This window comes from Panthera tigris, chromosome E1 (genome assembly GCF_018350195.1).
Source record: "Panthera tigris isolate Pti1 chromosome E1, P.tigris_Pti1_mat1.1, whole genome shotgun sequence".
NCBI classification, from domain to species: Eukaryota; Metazoa; Chordata; class Mammalia; order Carnivora; family Felidae; genus Panthera; species Panthera tigris.
In genome coordinates this window covers 44,402,710-44,422,191 of record NC_056673.1, presented here as the reverse complement: position 1 = coordinate 44,422,191, position 19,482 = coordinate 44,402,710, and the positions used below count along the sequence as shown (strand labels likewise).

Genomic DNA, 19,482 nt, shown 5'->3' with positions numbered 1-19,482 from the left:
CCGCTTCCGTTTTCCTAAACATATACCTATGTTGTTATTCTTCTCCTGACAGCGCTCATTGACCAAATAGTCATTTGAATGTTATTCAAATAAATTACCAGTGATAATTAAGTTTTAAACTTATGTTCCCAATAGAAAAGTACACAAACTCCATGAGTATGATCTCCATTGGTTTTAGGTCTATGATTTTAACTTTTAAGCAAAAATGGAAGTCAAGTGGTAGGAAATAGCCATGGTACCAAAATGCACATGGTCACTCTTGTATGTTAACAAAATCCAAAGAAAGGAACATGAGGAATGTCTACTAAAGGAAGAGGTAGAAGATTTCTGAGAAATTCTATCATATATAAGCCTTTACACAGGGTAGAGTCCTAAGTCTGAGGCTAAAAATGGTATAGAAAATTTTCATATCTGAAAAATTGTAAAGCTAGTATCTGACTTTACATAAAGTCCAGAACAAAACACACACACACACACACACACACACACACACACACACACACACACACACAAATAACAACAACAAAAAAAGGGATTTAAAATAGGTTTACACAGGCCCCATTCCAGAAAAAGGCATTTTTCTTTCATCATGGATGCTGCCAACTTTTAATCAAAATCAAGTTTTGCCTGCCTTAAAACAGATCAATGCCAACATGGTAAGCAGAAATTAACAGAACTAGAAATTCTAAAAAACAAAACACAAAGACATCCATTCAATAAAAGTAAATTTAACAGTCACAAATAATTTACTAGTTACCTTTTAACCTGGAGGCATCACGAATATCCTTTACCACTTGTCCAAATTCTTCTATTTGTACTTCATCATCTTCTGCAAGAAAAACATTTTTTTCAGTTTATTTATTTATTTTGAGAGAGGGGGGGAGGGGAAGAGAGAGAGGGAGAGAGAGAGAATCCCAAGCAGGCTCCATCCTGTCAGCACAGAGCCAGACAAGGGGCTCGAGTCCACGACTGTGAGATCATGACCTGAGCTGAAATCAAGAGTTGGACAGTTAACTGATTGAGCCATTCAGGCACACCCCCACCCCCCCCCAGCCTTTTTGCTTTTTTAACATACACCATGGTCAAAAAGAGGATCCTAGGTCGGGAATGCTTACGTTCTTTCTCACGTTTCTAAAGCTCTGTTGAAATACTTAAGCAGTTCACTTGGTCATTTCCCCCACTTTATTCAGAGAAACTCAACTTTTATGATTTATATATTGAGGGACTGTGTAAGATTTCATTTAGAAGAAAAGGATTCTACTGCTTTACCAGCACCAAATATAAATACAAAACCAAAAATAACAAGGTTCAAAACTTTGCAAACCACCGCATTAAAATAGGAATTAAATCACATTGTACTGAAGGTCCAATAAAAGGTCTCAGTAAAAGAGAGGGAAAAAAACCGCTATTATCAGGTAGTATCATATTTTCATCAACCCTCCTCATCTCAAATATGTTAATAAACAAAACAACCAACACACTTAAAGTTCAAAATTACCAGTCTCACTTAAACAGGAGCTTAATGAAGAAAAAGGGGTAAGTAATCCTCACAGGGAAAGACAGTTCTTTGACAAAGACCGTAGACAGCATGCTCTTGTTACGAGGCTAGTTTTGCATAAACATTTCACATAAAAGAGTATAACAGTACATTTGTAACTTCAAGGTATGAAAAATACGAAGGAGTGGAAATGTTCACCTGTGGTTGTGTACTACCTGTCTCCTACATGCAGAACATCAGCAGTAAATGATAGTCTTATTTGAAAAACTGTAGAGGTGCCTGGGTGGCTCAGTTGGTTAAGCGTCTGACTTCGGCTCAGGTCATGATCTCATGGTTCATGAGTTTGAGGCCCACAATGGGCTCTGTGCTGACAGCCCAGACCCTGGAACCTGCTTCTGATTCTGTGTCTCCCTCTCTCTCTGCCCCTCCCCCCGCTCCTGCTCTGTCTCTCTGTCTCTCTCTCTCTCAGAAATAAATGCTAAAAAAAATTTTTTTAAGAAAAATTATAGTCCATGGTCTTTGTTTTACTTTGTAAACTCATTTTTGTTTTGTTTGAATCTTTTTTTACTTGCTAACTTAGTAGTGGTGGTGGCCACCACAAAGTCTATTTTACAGTATGGATATCTGAAGTCATGTTAATAAAAAAACGGGAATAGATCTCTTAACATTTCCTAACAGTCCCCTCTGTGTTCACGGGATATGGCATTTTCCAGTTGCATGTTACACAACTTGAAGGTAATCAATGCATATTTGATCAATTTAGAGTAACAATAAATTAGATATTAACATTTTTTCTGTTGGACAACCAAACAATCTGAGGTTTCTTTATATTTTCTAAGTGTATATATTGGCATATCAACCAAGTACAAGATACAAGGAAAAAAAAAAGATTGACAAAAGGCAGACCGACAGTCTTATATATCTTTTAATTGTAATATTTGGAATACTTACCATCCACTGTTGTTAATTTCAGCGCAGCTAGGAATTCATTTTTTTTCAAGTTACTATTCAAGTTAGACAGAGTGGTCCACAGGTGATAAATCTTCATCTTCCCTTTGCTGAGATTATGGAGGTTTTCAATAGCATCAGGCAATACTGAGAGGTAGATCACACACAAGTTTTACAACACGCTTGTCCAAGAAGTCAGTACAGTTAAACTATTACCTGGAACTGTCAGGAATTAAGGTTTTTGTGGCTAAGAAGAATAACAAATACGTTATAAATGATTGCCAATTTTCAAATATTAAAACACAATAAAATATTTAACACCAAAATTAGTGTTTCTTTGAGGATTCTGAAATATTTCAAGAACTTACAGTGACCCACTGCTGAATAACCAATATAAAGAGTCATTTTCATTGACTTATAGATTTACAGAAGTCTGAATTCATAAACAACTCCAACTGATTAAACCATGAATTAAACCATGAAACCAAAATAGCTTTTGCTCTACATCTCCCCCGAACATTGTTCCCTGGATCTTACTTTCTCTTCAATCTACTACTGCAGCCCATGGAAAGAAATTTTATGGGGTTTTTTGTTTTGTTTTTGTTTTGTTTTTAATTCCAATGGAAAACCTCTGGAAGGTTTAAGGGGCAGGGAGTGAAATTATCTCATTACCAATGTGTAAAAGGATCACTCTACTACTGTATAGAGAACAGACTCTCTGGAAGATCAAGCAGTTAGGAAGCTAGTTCAGAGAAAAAGATGACAGTGGCTTCAGCAAGGGTAACAGTGATGAGAACAAGAAGTGGACAAACATAGGATGTGTTTGGAGAATAAAACTGAAAGTATTTTAAAAAAATTTTTTTTAATTTGTTTAAGATTTTATTTTTAAGCAATCTCTACACCTGATTGTGGGGCTCAAACTTACAACCCAGAGATTAAAAGTCGCTCGCTTTATCAACTGCACCAGCCAGGTGCCCCAAGACTGAGAGTATTTAGTGATGAATTGAATGAGAAGCTGGGGCCATGAAGAACTCCTAGGTTTAGAACTTAGCAGTTGAGTGGACAGTGTTGTCGAAAACTGAGGTAAGAGAGCCTAGGGAAAGAATAAGATCATTGGACAGCAAGAATTCTTTTTTATACATATTAAGTATGAGATACATGGGGAGTCAAAAGAACAGCAATATTATTTAAAGCAATAAGATGATTCGGGAAGAGGCTTAGAGAATGGGACTCAGAATGGATCCTGGGATCATGCTAATATAAAATCCAGTCAGAAAAGAAGGAGCCAGAAAACAAGACCAAAAAAGAGCTAGGTCTACAATGGAATATTATTCCGTTATGAGAAAGAAGGAAATCCTGACATTAGGGACAAAAGAGTGACAAGCACTATGCTTGGTAAGATAAATCAGAGAAAGACAAATACTATAAGGTCTCACATCTGAAAAAGCAGAACTCAGAAACAGAGTAGAATGGTGGTTACCAGGAAATTAGGAAGAGGCTGGTCAAGGGTACTAATTTACAATTAGAAGATGAATAAGTTCTGGGCATCTAAGGCACAGCATTGTGATTATAGTTAGCATTACTATATTATATACTTGAATGTTGCTAAGAGAATAAATCTTGGTGTTCTCACCACAAAAAAAGAAATGATCATTATGTGATGTGATGATGCTGTTAGTTAACACTATGGTGGTAATCGTATTGCAATATATAAGTGTATCAAATCAACACTTTGTACACCTTAAATTCACACAATGTTATATGCCAATTATATCTCAATTTTAAAGAAAAAAAAGGAAGAGCCAATAAGGTGGGGAAAAAATGAGATGACGGTGTCACAGAAAACATAAGGAGAAGAATTTTGAAGAATAAACATATTAAATTAAAAATAATGGTTGAATCATTATGCTGCACACCTGAAACTAATGTAATACTGTATGTTAATTACACTTGAGTTAAAAAAAACTATAGAGGTAAACAAGATGAAAATAGAAAATTGGCAAATGGAGTTAACAAAGTGAGATTTAACTTTTGTAAAAAGCTAAGGTGGAACGTCAAGGTCAAAAACCTGAATGAGTGGGTTTTTTTAAGTTTATTTTATTTCTATTTTGAGAGAGACAGAGAGAATGAGAGCAGGGAAGGGACAGAGAGACAGTGGGAGACAGAGAATCCCAAGCAGGCTCCATGCTGTCAGTCAGCACAGAGCCCAACATAGGGCTTGAACCCACGAAACTGTGAGACCATGACCCGAGCCAAAATCGAGAGTTGGATGCTCAACCAACGGAGCCACCAAGGCACCCCATGAATGAGTGTTTTTATTTTTGAATGTTTATTTTTGAGAGAGAGAGAGAGAGAGAGAGAGAGAGAGAGAGAGAGAGAGAATGAGCTGGAGAGGGGCAGAGAAAGAGGGAGACACAGAATCTGAAGCAGGTTCCAGGCTCTGAGCTGTCAGCACAGAGCCTGACACGGGGCTCAAACAGCTCAAACAGCACAGAGCCTGACACAGGGCTCATGAACAGCATGATCATGACCTGAGGCAAAGTCCAACGCTTAGCCGACTGAGCCACCCAGGTGCCCCCTATAAAGAGAGAACTGGCAATATAGAATGACAATAGCCAGATTCCCCTTCAATTTCCAATGCAAAACACACTCTATACTGAGTTAAAATATCAATAAAAATAATATTTGGTGATGAATTGAATCAGGGAAGTGGAAGTGGTGGAGCTAGGGCCATAAGGAAAAAAAAGACCAAGAATGACTCCTAACTTTTCAGCCTTAACAACTGAATGCTAAGCTCAATAGAAAGGAAAATCACCAGACGCCAGAAGTGAGGAAGAATTATTGTGTGTGTGCCTGAGCTGACGCCATGGCAGTCAGATGGTATAATGCATAAGTAGAGAACATAAGCTCTGAGTTGCTTTTTTTAAAAATTAATTCACTTATTTTGAGTGAGAGAGAGAGAGGGCATGCGGAAGGGGCAGAGAGAGGGAATCCCAAGCAGGCTTCTCACCGTTGCTTGGAGCCTGATGCAGGGCTTGAGCTCACAAACTGTGAAATCATGACCTGAGCTGAGATCAACAGTCAGATGCTTAACTGACTGAGCCACCCAGGCGCCATGAGTTGCCTTTTTTTTTTTTGAGAGAGAGACAGAGTGTGTGCATATAGGAGAGGGGCAGAGAGAGAGAGAGAGAAAGCTTTTTTTTTAAAATATAACTTATTGTCAAGTTAGCTAACATACAGTGTGCTCTTGGCTTTAAGAGTAGATTCCCATGACTCATCGCTTACATACAACACCCAGTACTCATCCCAACAAGTACCATCCTCAATGCCCATCACCCATTTTCCCCTCCCCCACAGACTCCCCATCAATCCTCAGTCTGTTCTCTGTATTCAAGAGTCTCTTATGGTTTGCCTTCCTCCCTCTTTGTTTTAAACTATTTTTTTCCTCTTCCCTTCCCTCATGGTCTTCGGTTAAGTTTCTCAAATTCTACATATGAGTGAAAACATGATATCTCTCTTGCTCTGACTTATTTCACTTAACATAATACCCTCCAGTTCCATCCATGTTGTTGCAAATGGCAAGATTTCATTCTTTCTCATTGCCGGTAGTATTCTGGGGTGTGTGTGTGTGTGTGTGTGTGTGTGTGTGTGTGTGTGTGTGTGTATCACATCTTTTTTATCCATTCATCAGTGGATGGACATTGGCTCCTTCCATAATGTGGCTATTGTTGATAGTGATATTATAAGCATTGGGGTACATGTGCCCCTATGAATCAGCACTCCTGTATCCTTTGGATAAATTCCTAGTAGTGTTATTGCTGGGTTGTAGGGTAATTCTATTTTTAATTTCTTGAGGAACCTCTACACTGTTTTCCAGAGAGGCTGCACCAGTTTGCACTCCCACCAAAAGTGCAAGAGAGCTCCCATTTCTCCACATCCTCACCCACATCTGTTGTTTCCTGAGTTGTTAATTTTAGCCACTCTGACCTGTGTGAGGTGGTATCTCAGTGTGGTTTTGATTTGTATTTCCCTAATGATGAGCGATGTTGAGCATCTTTTCATGTGTCTGCTGGCCATCTGGATGTCTTCTTTGGAAAGTGTCTGCTCATGTCATCTGTCCATTTCTTCACTGGTTTGTTTGTCGGGTGTTGAGCTTGGTAAGTTCTTTATAGATTTTGGATACTAACCCTTTATCTGATATGTCATTTGTAAATATCTTCTTCCATTCGATCAGTTGCCTTTTAGTTTTGTTGATTGTTTCCTTTGCTGTGCAGAAACTTTTTATCTTGGTGAGGTCCCAATAGTTCATTTTTGCTTTTATCTCCCTTGCCTTCAGAGACGTATCAAGTAAGAAGTTGCTGTGGCTGAGGTCAAAGAGGTTGTTGACTGTTTTCCCCTTTAGGGTTTTGATGGTTTCCTGTCTCACATTTAGGCCCTTCATCCACTTTGAGTTTATTTTTGTGTATGGTGTGAGAGAGTGGTCCAGTTTCATTCTTCTGCTTGTTACTGTACAGTTCTTCCAGCACTATTTGCCAAAGAGACTTTCTTTTTTTCCTTGGATACTCTTCCCTGCTTCATCAAAGATTAGTTGGCCATACATTTGTGAGTCCAATTCTGGGTTCTGTATTCTACTCCACTGGTCTATGTGCCTATTTTTGTGCCAATACCATACTGTCTTGATGATTACAGCTTTGTAGTAGAGGCTGAAGTCTGGGATTGTGATGCTTCCTACTTTGGTTTTCCTGTTCAACATTACTTTGGCTATTCAGGGTCTCGTGTGTTTCCCTACAAATTTGAAAGATTGTTTGTTCTAGCTCTGAGAAGAATGCTGGTGCAATTTTGAGTGGGATTACACTGAATGTGTAGATTGCTTTGGGTACTATCCACATTTTAACAATATTTTTTTTTCCAATCCATGAGCCTGGAATGCCTTTCCATTTCTTTCATAAGTTTTCTACAGTTTTCAGCATACAGATCTTTTACCTCTTTGGTTAAACTTATTCCTAGGTATTTTATGGTTCTCGATACAATTGTAAATGGGATCGATTCTTTGATTTCTCTTACTATTACTTCATTCTTGGTGTATAGAAATGCAACCAATTTCCGTACATTGGTTTTATATCCTGCGACTTTGCTGAATTCATGTATCAGTTCTAGTTTTTTGGTGGAGTCTTTTGAGTTTTCCATGTAGAGTATCATGTCATCTGCAAAAAATGAAAGTTTGACTTCTTTGCCAATTTGGATGCCTTTTATTTCCTTTTGTTGTCTGATTGCTGAGGCTAGGACTTCCAACACTATATTAAACAACAGTGGTGAGAGTAGACATCCCTATTGTATTCCTGATCTCAGGGGGTAAACTCTCAGTTTTTCCCCATTGAGGATGATATTAGCTTGGGCTTTTCATATGTAGATTTGATGATGTTAAGATATGTTCCTTCTATCCCAACTTTCTGGAGGGTTTTTACTAATGATGCTGTATTTTGTCAGATGCTTTTTCTGCATCTATTGACAAGATCATATTGTTCTTATCCTTTCTTCTATCGATGTGATATACCACATTGATTGATTTGCGAATATTGAACCAGTCCTGCAGCCCAGGAATGAATCCCACTTGATCATGGTTAATAATTCTTTTAATATACTGTTGAATTCAATTTGCTAGTATCTTGTTGAGAATTTTTGCATCCATGTTCATCGGGGATATTGGCCTGTAATTCTTTTTAGTGGGGTCTCTGTCTGGTTTGGGAATCGAGGTAATGCTGGCTACATAGAATTAGTCCAGAAGCCTTCCTTCCATTTCTATTGTTTGGAACAGCTTGAGAAGAATAGGTACTAACTCTGCTTTAAATGTCTGGTAGAAGTCCCTTGGGTAGCCATCTGGCCCATTTGTTGGGACTCATTTGTTGGGAGATTTTTGATAACTGATTCAATTTCTTCACTGGTTGTGGGTCTGTTCAAATTTTCTATTTCTTCCAGTTTGAGTTTTGGTAGTGTGTGGGTGTCTAGGAATTTGTCCAATTTCTTACAGATTGTCCAGTTTGTTGGCATATAATTTTTCACAGTATTCTCTAATAATTGTTTGTATTTCTGTGGTGTTGGTTGTGATCTCTCCTCTTTCATCTGTGATTTTATCTATTTGGGTTCTCTCTCTTTTCTTTTTGAGAAGTCTGGCTAGGATTTTATCAATTTTGTTTATTGTTTCCAAAAACCACCTCTTAGATTAATTGATCTGTTCTACTGTGTTTTTTGTTTTTTGGGTTTTTTGGATTCCATATTGTTTAGTTCTGCTCTAATCTTTATTATTTCTCTTCTTCTGCTGGCTTTGGGGTTTCTTTGCTGCTCTGCTTCTAGTTCCTTTAGGTGTGAGGGTAGATTCTGTTTTGGGGACTTTTCTTGTTTCTTGAGATAGGCCTGGATTGCAGTGTATTTTCCTCTTAGGACTGCCTTTGCTGCATCCCAAAGGGTTGGGAATGTTATATTTTCATTTTCATTTGCTTCCATATATTTTTAAATTTCTTCTTTAACTGCCTAATTGACCCACTGATTCTTTAGTAGGATGTTCTTTAACCTCCATGCATTAGGAGGCTTTCCAAATTTTGTCTTGTGGTTGATTTCAAGTTTCATAGCATTGTGATCTGAAAATATTCATGGTATGATCTCAATCCTTTTATATTTATTTAGGGCTGCTTTGTGACCCAGTATGTGATCTATTTTGGAGAATGTTCCATGTGCACTAGAGAAGAATGTGTATTCTGCTGCTTTTGGATAAAAAGTTCTGAATATATTTGTCAACTCCATCTGGTCCAGTGTATCATTCAAGACCGTTGTTTCTTTATTAATTTTCTGCCTAGGTCATCTCTCCATTACTGTAAGTGGAGTATTAAAGTCATCCACAGGGAAGATGGCGGCGTAGGAGGATGCCGGGCTCACCGCATCCTGCTGATCACATAGATTCCATCTACACCTGCCTAAATAACCCAGAAAACTGCCAGAAGACTAGCAGAACGGAGTCTCCGGAACCAAGCACAGACGAGAGGACCATGGAAGAGGGTAGGAAGGGCGGAGAGGCAGTGCGTGCTACAGACTGGCGGGAGGGAGTCAGGGCGGAAGGGCAGCCCGCCGGGCAAGCAGAGCCCCTGAGTCTGGCTTGCAAAAGCGGAGGGGCTGGACGGAGTGTGTTCGGACAGCAAGCAGGACTTAACATCTGGAAGGTTATAAGTTAACAGCTCTGCTCAGAGAGCGGGAAGGCTGGAGGACAACGGGAGGGAGAGTTGTTGAGCCCCAGACGACAAAGCTCAAATTGGTGGGGAACAAAGGCGCTCACCAGCGCCATCTCCCTCGCCCATCCCCCAGCCAAAATCCCAAAGGGAACCGGTTCCTGCCAGGGAACTTGCTTGTATCGCGCAAACATCCAACGTTGTGCTTCTGTGGATCCATCCCACTGGCGGCGGGTCTGACTCCATCCCGGTGCCGCAGGGCCCCTCCAGAAGCTGATCACGGAAGGATAAGCTAGCTGAGCCTGCCCCTCCCGCCCCTGTGCACCTTGCCGATCCACCACAGCTAATACGCCAATCCCCAGCACCATAAGCCTGGCAGTGTGCAAGTAGCCCAGATGGGCCACAGCACGCCACCCCACAGTGAATCCCGCCCCTAGGAGAGGGGAAGAGAAGGTACACACCAGTCTGACTGTGGCCCCAGTGGTGGGCTGGGGGCAGACATCAGGTCTGACTGCGGCCCCACCCACCAACACAAGTTATTCAAGACAGCACAGGAGAAGTGCCCCGCAGTTTCGCACCACTCCAGGGACTATCCAAAATGACCAAACGGAAGAATTCCCCTCAAAAGAATCTCCAGGAAATAACGACAGCTAACGAACTGATCAAAAACAATTTAAACAATATAACAGAAAGTGAATTTAGAATAATAGTCATAAAATTAATCGCTGGGCTTGAAAACAGTGTAAAGGACAGCAGAGAATCTATTGCTACAGAGATCAAGGGACTAAGGAACAGCCAGGAGGAGCTAAAAAATGCTATAAATGAGCTGCAAAATAAAACAACCACGGCTCGGATTGAAGAGGCAGAGGAGAGAATAGGTGAACTAGAAGATAAAATTATGGAAAAACAGGAAGCTGAGAAAAAGATTAAAAAAATCCAGGAGTATGAGGGGAACATTACAGAACTAAGTGATGCACTAAAGAGAAATATTCTACACATAATTGGTATTCCAGAGGAGGAAGAGAGAGGGAAAGGTGTTGAAGGTGTACTTGAAGAAATCATAGCTGAGAACTTCCCTGATCTGGGGAAGGAAAAAGGCATTGAAATCCAAGAGGCACAGAGAACTCCCTTCAGACGTAACTTGAATCGATCTTCTGCACGACATATCATAGTGAAACTGGCAAAGTACAAGGATAAAGAGAAAATTCTGAAAGCAGCGAGGGATAAATGTGCTCTTACATATAAAGGGAGACCTATAAGACTTGTGACTGATCTCTCTTCTGAAACTTGGCAGGCCAGAAAGGAATGGCAGGAGATCTTCAATGTGATGAACAGAAAAAAAATATGCAGCCGAGAATCCTTTATCCAGCAAGTCTGTCATTTAGAACAGAAGGAGAGATAAAGGTCTTCCCAAACAAACAAAAACTGAAGGACTTCGTCACCACTAAACCAGCCCTATAAGAGATCCTAAGGGGGATCCTGTGAGACAAAGTACCAGAGACATCGCTACAAACATGAAACCTACAGACATCACAATGACTCTAAACCCATATCTTTCTATAATAACACTGAATGTAAATGGACTAAATGTGCCAACCAAAAGACATAGGGTATCAGAATGGATAAAAAAGCAAGACCCATCTATTTGCTGTCTACAAGAGACTCATTTTAGACCTGAGGACACCTTCAGATTGAGAGTGAGGGGATGGAGAACTATTTATCATGCTCCTGGAAGCGAAAAGAAAGCTGGAGTAGCCATACTTATATCAGACAAACTAAACTTTAAATTAAAGGCTGCAACAAGAGATGAAGAAGGGCATGATATAATGATTACAGGGTCTATCCATCAGGAAGAGCTAACAATTATAAATGTCTATGTGCCAAATACAGGAGCCCCCAAATATATAAAACAATTACTCACAAACATAAGTAACCTTATTGATAAGAATGTGGTAATTTGAGGGGACTTTAACACTCCACTTACAGAAATGGATAGATCATCTAGACACACAGTCAATAAAGAAACAAGGGCCCTGAATGATACATTGGATCAGATGGACTTGACAGATATATTTAGAGCTCTGCATCCCAAAGCAACAGAATATACTTTCTTCTCGAGTGCACATGGAACATTCTCCAAGATAGATCACATACTGGGTCACAAAACAGCCCTTCATAAGTATATAAGAATTGAAATCATACCATGCATACTTTCAGACCACAATGCTATGAAGCTTGAAATCAGCCACAGGAAAAAATCTGGAAAACCTCCAAAAGCATGGAGGTTAAAGAACACCCTACTAAAGAATGAATGGGTCAACCAGGCAATTAGAGAAGAAATTAAAAAATATATGGAAACAAACGAAAATGAAAATACAACAATCCAAACGCTTTGGGATGCAGCGAAGGCAGTCCTGAGAGGAAAACACATTGCAGTCCAGGCCTATCTCAAGAAACAAGAAAAATCCCAAATACAAAATCTAACAGCACATCTAAAGGAAATAGAAGCAGAACAGCAAAGACAGCCTAAACCCAGAAGAAGAGAAATAATAAAGATCAGAGCAGAAATAAACAATATAGAATCTAAAAAACTGTAGAGCAGATCAATGAAACCAAGAATTGGTTTTTTGAAAAAATAAACAAAATTGACAAACCTCTAGCCAGGCTTCTCAAAAAGAAAAGGGAGATGACCCAAATAGATAAAATCATGAATGAAAATGGAATTATTACAACCAATCCCTCAGAGATACAAGCAATTATCAGGGAATACTATGAAAAATTATATGCCAACAAACTGGACAACCTGGAAGAAATGGACAAATTCCTAAACACCCACACACTTCCAAAACTCAATCAGGAGGAAACAGAAAGCTTGAACAGACCCATAACCAGCGACGACATTGAATCAGTTATCAAAAATCTCCCAACAAATAAGAGTCCAGGACCAGATGGCTTCCCAGGGGAGTTCTACCAGACTTTTAAAGCAGAGATAATACCTATCCTTCTCAAGCTATTCCAAGAAATAGAAAGGGAAGGAAAACTTCCAGACTCATTCTATGAAGCCAGTATTACTTTGATTCCTAAACCAGACAGAGACCCAGTAATCAAAGAGAACTATAGGCCAATATTCCTGATGAATACGGATGCAAAAATTCTCAATAAGATACTAGCAAATCGAATTCAACAGCTTCTAAAAAGAATTATTCACTATGATCAAGTGGGATTCATTCCTGGGATGCAGGGCTGGTTCAACATTCGCAAATCAATCAATGTGATACATCACATTAATAAAAGAGAAGATAAGAACCATATGATCTTGTCAATCGATGCAGAAGAGGCATTTGACAAAATTCAACATCCTTTCCTAATAAAAACCCTCGAGAAAGTCGGGATAGAAGGAACATACTTTAACATCATAAAAGCCATTTATGAAAAGTCCACAGCTAACATCATCCTCAATGGGGAAAAACTGACAGCTTTTTCCCTGAGATCAGGAACACGACAGGGATGTCCACTCTCACTGCTGTTGTTTAACACAGTGTTGGAAGTTCTAGCATCAGCAATCAGACAACAAAAGGAAATCAAAGGCATCAAAATTGGCAAAGATGAAGTTAAGCATTTACTTTTTGCAGAAGACATGTTATTATACGTGGAAAATCTGACAGACTCCACCAAAAGTCTGCTAGAACTGATACATGATTTCAGCAAAGTTTCAGGATACAAAATCAATGTACAGAAATCAGTTGCATTCAACAGTTGCATTCATCAGTTGACAAATAAAGAAACTGATCCCATTCACAATTGTACCAAGAAGCATAAAATACCTAGGGATAAATCTAACCAAAGATGTAAAAGATCTGTATGCAGAAAACTATAGAAAGCTTATGAAGGAAATTGAAGAAGATATAAAGAAATGGAAAAACATTCCATGCTCATGGATTGGAAGAATAAATATTGTCAAAATGTCAATACTACCCAAAGCTATCTACACATTCAATGCAATCCCAATCAAAATTCCACCAGCAATCTTCTCGAAACTAGAACAAGCAATCCTAAAATTCATATGGAACCACAAAAGGCCCAAATAGCCAAAGTAATTTTGAAGAAGACCAAAGCAGGAGGCATCACAATCCCAGACTTTAGCCTCTATTACAAAGCTATAATCATCAAGACAGCATGGTATTAGCACAAAAACAGACACATAGACCAATGGAATAGAATAGAAACCCCAGAACTAGACCCACAAACGTATGGCCAACTCATCTTTGACAAAGCAGGAAAGAACATCCAATGGAAAAAAGACAGTCTCTTTAACAAATGGTGCTGGGAGAACTGGACAGCAACATGCAGAAGGTTGAAACTAGACCACTTTCTCACACCGTTCACAAAAATAAACTCAAAATGGATAAAGGACCTGAATGTGAGACAGGAAACCATCAAAACCCTAGAGGAGAAAGCAGGAAAAGACCTCTCTGACCTCAGCCGTAGCAATCTCTTACTTGACACATCCCCAAAGGCAAGGGAATTAAAAGCAAAAATGAACTACTGGGACCTTATGAAGACAAAAAGCTTCTGCACAGCAAAGGAAACAACCAATAAAACTAAAAGGCAACCAACGGAATGGGAAAATATATTTGCAAATGACATATCGGACAAAGAGCTAGTATCCAAAATCTATAAAGAGCTCACCAAACTCCACACCCGAAAAACAAATAACCCAGTGAAGAAATGGGCAGAAAACATGAATAGACACTTCTCTAAAGAAGACATCCGGATGGCCAACAGGCACATGAAAAGATGCTCAACGTCGCTCCTCATCAGGGAAATACAAATCAAAACCACACTCAGATATCACCTCACGCCAGTCAGAGTGGCTAAAATGAACAAATCATGAGACTGTAGATGCTGGAGAGAATGTGGAGAAATGGGAACCCTCTTGCACTGTTGGTGGGAATGCAAATTGGTGCAGCCGCTCTGGAAAACAGTGTGGAGGTTCCTCAGAAAATTAAAAATAGACCTACCCTATGACCCAGCAATAGCACTGCTAGGAATTTACCCAAGGGATACAGGAGTACTGATGCATAGGGGCACTTGTACCCCAATGTTTATAGCGGCACTCTCAACAATAGCCAAATTATGGAAAGAGCCTAAATGTCCATCAACTGATGGAGAAAGAAATCGTGATTTATATACACAATGGAATACTACGTGACAATGAGAAAGAATGAAATATGGCCCTTTGTAGCAACATGGATGGAACTGGAGAGTGTGATGCTAAGTGAAATAAGCCGTACAGAGAAAGACAGATACCATATGGTTTTACTCTTACGTGGATCCTGAGAAACTTAACAGAAACCCATGGGGGAGGGGAAGGAGAAAAAAAAAAAAAAGAGGTTAGAGTGGGAGAGAGCCACAGCATAAGAGACTCTTAAAAACTGAGACCAAACTGAGGGTTGATGGGGGGTGGGAGGGAAGGGAAGGTGGGTGATGGGTATTGAGGAGGGCACCTTTTGGGATAAGCACTGGGTGTTGTATGGAAACTAATTTGACAATAAATTTCATATATTGAAAAAAAATAAAGTCATCTACAATTACCGTATTATTATCAGTAAGATTGCTTATGTTTGTGATTAATTTATAAATTTGGGTTCTACCAAGTTGGGGGCATAAACATTTACGATTGTTATCTCTTCTTGATGGATAGGCCCCTTAATTATGACAATAATGCCCTTCTTTATCATTTGCTACCGTCTTTACTTTAAAATCTAGTTTGTCTGATATAAGTATGGCTATTCCAGCTTTCTTTTGACTTCCAGTAGCATGATACATGGTTTTCCATCCCCTCACTTCCAATTTTCAGGTGTCCTCAGGTCTAAAATGAGTGTCTTGTAGACAGCATATAGATGGAACTTGGTTTTTTATCCATTTTGATACCTTATGCCTTTTGATTGGGGCATTTAGCCCATTTACATTCAGAGTTATGACTGAAAGATATGGATTTAGTGTCATTGTGTTATCTGTAGGTTTCATGATTGTGGCAATGTCTCTGGTCCTTTGTAGTCTTTGCAGCATTCCACTCACAGAGTGCCTGCAGGGTTGGTTTAGTGGTCATGAATTCCCTCAGTTTTTGTTTGTCTGGAAAAGCCTTGATCTTTCATTCTGAAGGACAGCCTTGATAGATAAAGGATTCCTGGCTGCATATTTTTCCTATTCAGCACATTGAATATTTCCAGCTACTCCCTTCTGGCCTGCCATGTTTCAGTGGACAGGTCTGCTACCACCCTTATGTGTCTGCCCTTGTAGATTAAGGCCCGTTTGTCCCTAGCTGCTTTCAGAATTCTCTCTTTATCTTTGTATTTTGCCAATTTCACTATGATATGCCTTGGGGCTGACCTGTTTCTGTTAATTCTGAAGGGAGTTCTCTGTGCCTCCTGGGCTTAGATGTCTGCTTCCTTCCCCAGATTAGGGAAGCTCTCAACTATAATTTGGTCAAATAAACCTTCTGCCCCTTTCTCTTTCTTCTTCTTCTGGAACTCCTATGATACAGATATTATTATATCTCATTGAATCACTTAGGTCTCTAATTCTCCCCTCGTGGTCTAATATTTTCCTCTCTCTTTTTCAGCTTCATCATTTTCCATGTTATCTTCTATTTCACTTATTCTTCCCTCTGCTCCTTCATCCTTGCTGTCTCTGCATCTAGTTTATTTTGCATCTCATTTACTGCATTTCTTAATTCATCATGACTATCTCTTGTGTCCTTGATCTCTGCAGCAATAGATTCTCTGCTGCCTTCTATAGTTTTTTCAAGCCCAGCTCTTAGTCTTATGACTATTATTCCAAATTCTTGTTTAGATATATTGTTTATATCTGTTTTGAGCAATTTTTCTGGCTGTCATTTCTTCCTAGAATTTTTGAGAATTCTTCTGTCTAGTCATTTTGTCTAGTTTTCTGTCTTTTACGTGTTTTAATAGTTTGTTATGTGTCCTGCCCCTGTGAGTACTACTATGTTAAAAAGGGGTCATATACTATCCAGGGCCTGACCCTTCAGGAGGTGTTTTTGGAGTGTGTCGCATGCTCTCTGTTGTTGTGACTCTGGTTGCTTTATACCCCTACTCGCACTGGTGGTTTGGACTTTCCACCAGGCGTGCTTTGATTTGTTCATTGAAGTAACCCTGGAAAAAATTAAAAAGGGGAGGGGGTGGAAGAAGCCTTATCCCATAGAAAGAGGGAAATGACAGAGGCAGGGAAAGAGAAAAAAAATTGAGCAGGCAGAGAATCAGAGAAACTATATGGCTTAATCTAAAGAGAGAGAGAAAAATAAAGAAGGAGGAGATACAGAAGAGGTGTAAAATGCATAGATTAAAAATGCCTGCTTAAACAAATTAACAACCAGAATAGAGAAGGGAAGGAAGAAGAAGAAGGAGAAAAGACAAGAAAAGAAAATATGTATTACCAAAAATCAAATCAGAAAATGAAAAACTGCCGGACCGTTGTCCGATGGTGCCCTGGAACCAGTGGTTGTGCTGGTCTGGAGGAGGGACCCTCTGGTTGGGTAAGGGTCAATTCTCCCTCCAGCATATATGCAGTTGCCAGGCATGGTGAGGCAGGGTTTGGTGTAAGCAGTCCAACCTCCACTGGGGGCCTGCTGTCCTGTTCCTTGAAGCCCCACCATGTTGGTGATTGGAGGAAAATGGCATCATCGCAGTTTCTCCTCCCTAGACCAAACCACCCTGTTCAGGCAGCCCTCACAGCACAGCACAGGCACGATCTGGTCAGTTTGTCCCGCTCCACAGTCTCCTGCACCTCCCAGGCACTCAGCTGGGATTCAAACCCCAACGTCTTAAAGGATCCCACTCCACACACCCGGGTTCTGGGGTGGCACCACTCTGCCAAGCTGACAAAGGGCCTCTCAAGATAGAATCTTAAGCAGGATCCATGCCCAGCACAGAGCCTGATGTGGGGCTCCATCTCACAATGCTGTGGTCATGACCTGAGCTAAAATCAAGAGTCGGACACTCAACTGACTGAACCAACCAGGCACCACTCTACCCGAGTTCTAATCTTAATTCTACCACATACTAGCTATGTGACTTCTTTAACCTCTGTGCTGTGGTTTTCCCATCCATAAAATAAAAATAATAGAGTTGATGTGAGAATTAAGTGAGTTAATAAATAAAAATTATTTAGAACAGTACTGGCACATAGTAAACCCTCAATAAATGTGAGTAATATAATAAGTATTATTGTTATTACTTGATACAGACAAGTCTAGAATTATAGAGATGCGTACTTAACACCAGGGCCTGGGTAGCTCAGTCAGTTAAGCGTCGACTTCAACTAAGGTCACGATCTCTCAGTTTGTGAGTTCGAGTCCCCCATTGGGCTCTGTGCTGACAGCTCAGAACCTGGAGCCTGTTTCGGATTCTGTGTCTCCCTCTCTCTCTGCCTATCTGCTGCTCGCACTTTGTCTCTTGCTCTCTCAAAAATAAATAAACATTAAAAAAAAATTTAATACAAAACAAACAAACAAAAAAAAGACAGGGCCCAGCTTTGCACAGTGGCAGTATCATAGCCAATGAGGTTTATCCGAGGCGCGATTATTGCTAATTGAAAACTTTTCCCAAAAAAGACAGGGCCCCAGAAAATCTTTCCATCTGAAAATTATTAATAAAAACACTTTAGTCACCTTTTTAGGAATTCAAGAAGAAAGCCTGTTCTCTGCCAGAGGTATGGATAGAAGGAATAAAATCTCCAATGATAACCTAAATCCCAAGGCCATCATGTGTATCAGGTTCCAAATCAATTTATACAATACATAAATCTCAAAGAATTAATATAAAACTGTCACTAGCTAATATCTTTATGGAAAAAAATTAAATTGGATCCCAATTTCACTCTAAACATAAAAATCAATTTCAGGTGAATTAAAGACTTAACTATGAAAAAGAAAAACTTAAAAACTTTTAGGAGAAAATATTGGGAAATATCTTAACGTCCTCAAAATAGTGACAGGCTTCTATTTTCCTTATAAAGGCTAAGTTATCTGCTAAATGTGAGAAGGGCTAAGGTTGGAGTAGGAATGGAAGTTTGAGAGAATGGAGATTGTTAATTAGTTATTTCAGAGAGTAAAAGAATAAACTAACTGGGAGAGGTTGGGAATCACATAATTCCTAGGTAGTGCTGAGGGCCACCAGACACTGATGGTCAAGATTTCAAAGTGTTCAATCTGCTGAGCTATATAATTTTCTCTAGAAATGATGTCAGCCACGAGGAAAAGCCAGGGTTGGGAGTTTTGTACGACAGGTGCAACCAAAGGGCAATTTAGGGTACTGAAGACTGTAGGGTATTCGAGGTACACAGACCAGTGATTTTAAAGTGGATAAGGAAGAAAAGTGAAAACAGGGAGACTGGTGGGTAAGGACAAAGTTGAGGGATAAATGGATAGAAGGTCCCAATGAGGTATACAGAACCAATAAGCTGTCTGGTGAAGAAATGAGCAGCCAGATGAAGAAAAAAGGAAAGCAGTGAATATAAATGTGCAATATTTAACAACAAGAAAGGAAATTTAACTATAGATATGAGTAAGATAATATACTATACAACTCCGTGATAATAAAACTTTTTAACTCGGGGTGCCTGGGTGGATCAGTTGATTAAGCATCCTACTTCGGCTTGGGTCATGACCTCACTGTTTGTGAGTTCGAGCCCCACGTCGGGCTCTGTGCTGACAAGCTCAGAGCCTAGAGTCTGCTTAGATTCTGTGTTTCTGTCTCTTTCTGCCCCTCCCCGGCTCGTGCTCTCTCTGTCTGTCAAAAA

The 19,482-nt window shown here is 39.7% G+C and overlaps 1 protein-coding gene and 1 pseudogene across 1 annotated transcript in view; one reads left to right on the top strand and one right to left on the bottom strand.

The window, feature by feature from the left end:
- The window catches only part of EFCAB13 (EF-hand calcium binding domain 13), a 111,244-nt gene that overhangs the window by 24,111 nt on the left and 67,651 nt on the right, over nt 1-19,482 (bottom strand). Inside the window, exons 16-17 of the mRNA XM_042966011.1 lie at nt 2,450-2,593; nt 758-829 (exon numbers count right to left, since the gene is read on the bottom strand). Coding sequence (XP_042821945.1) covers nt 758-829; nt 2,450-2,593 — 216 coding nt within the window. The remainder of the gene's footprint in view (nt 1-757; nt 830-2,449; nt 2,594-19,482) is intronic.
- On the top strand, nt 18,213-18,339 carry LOC122233915 (annotated as a pseudogene).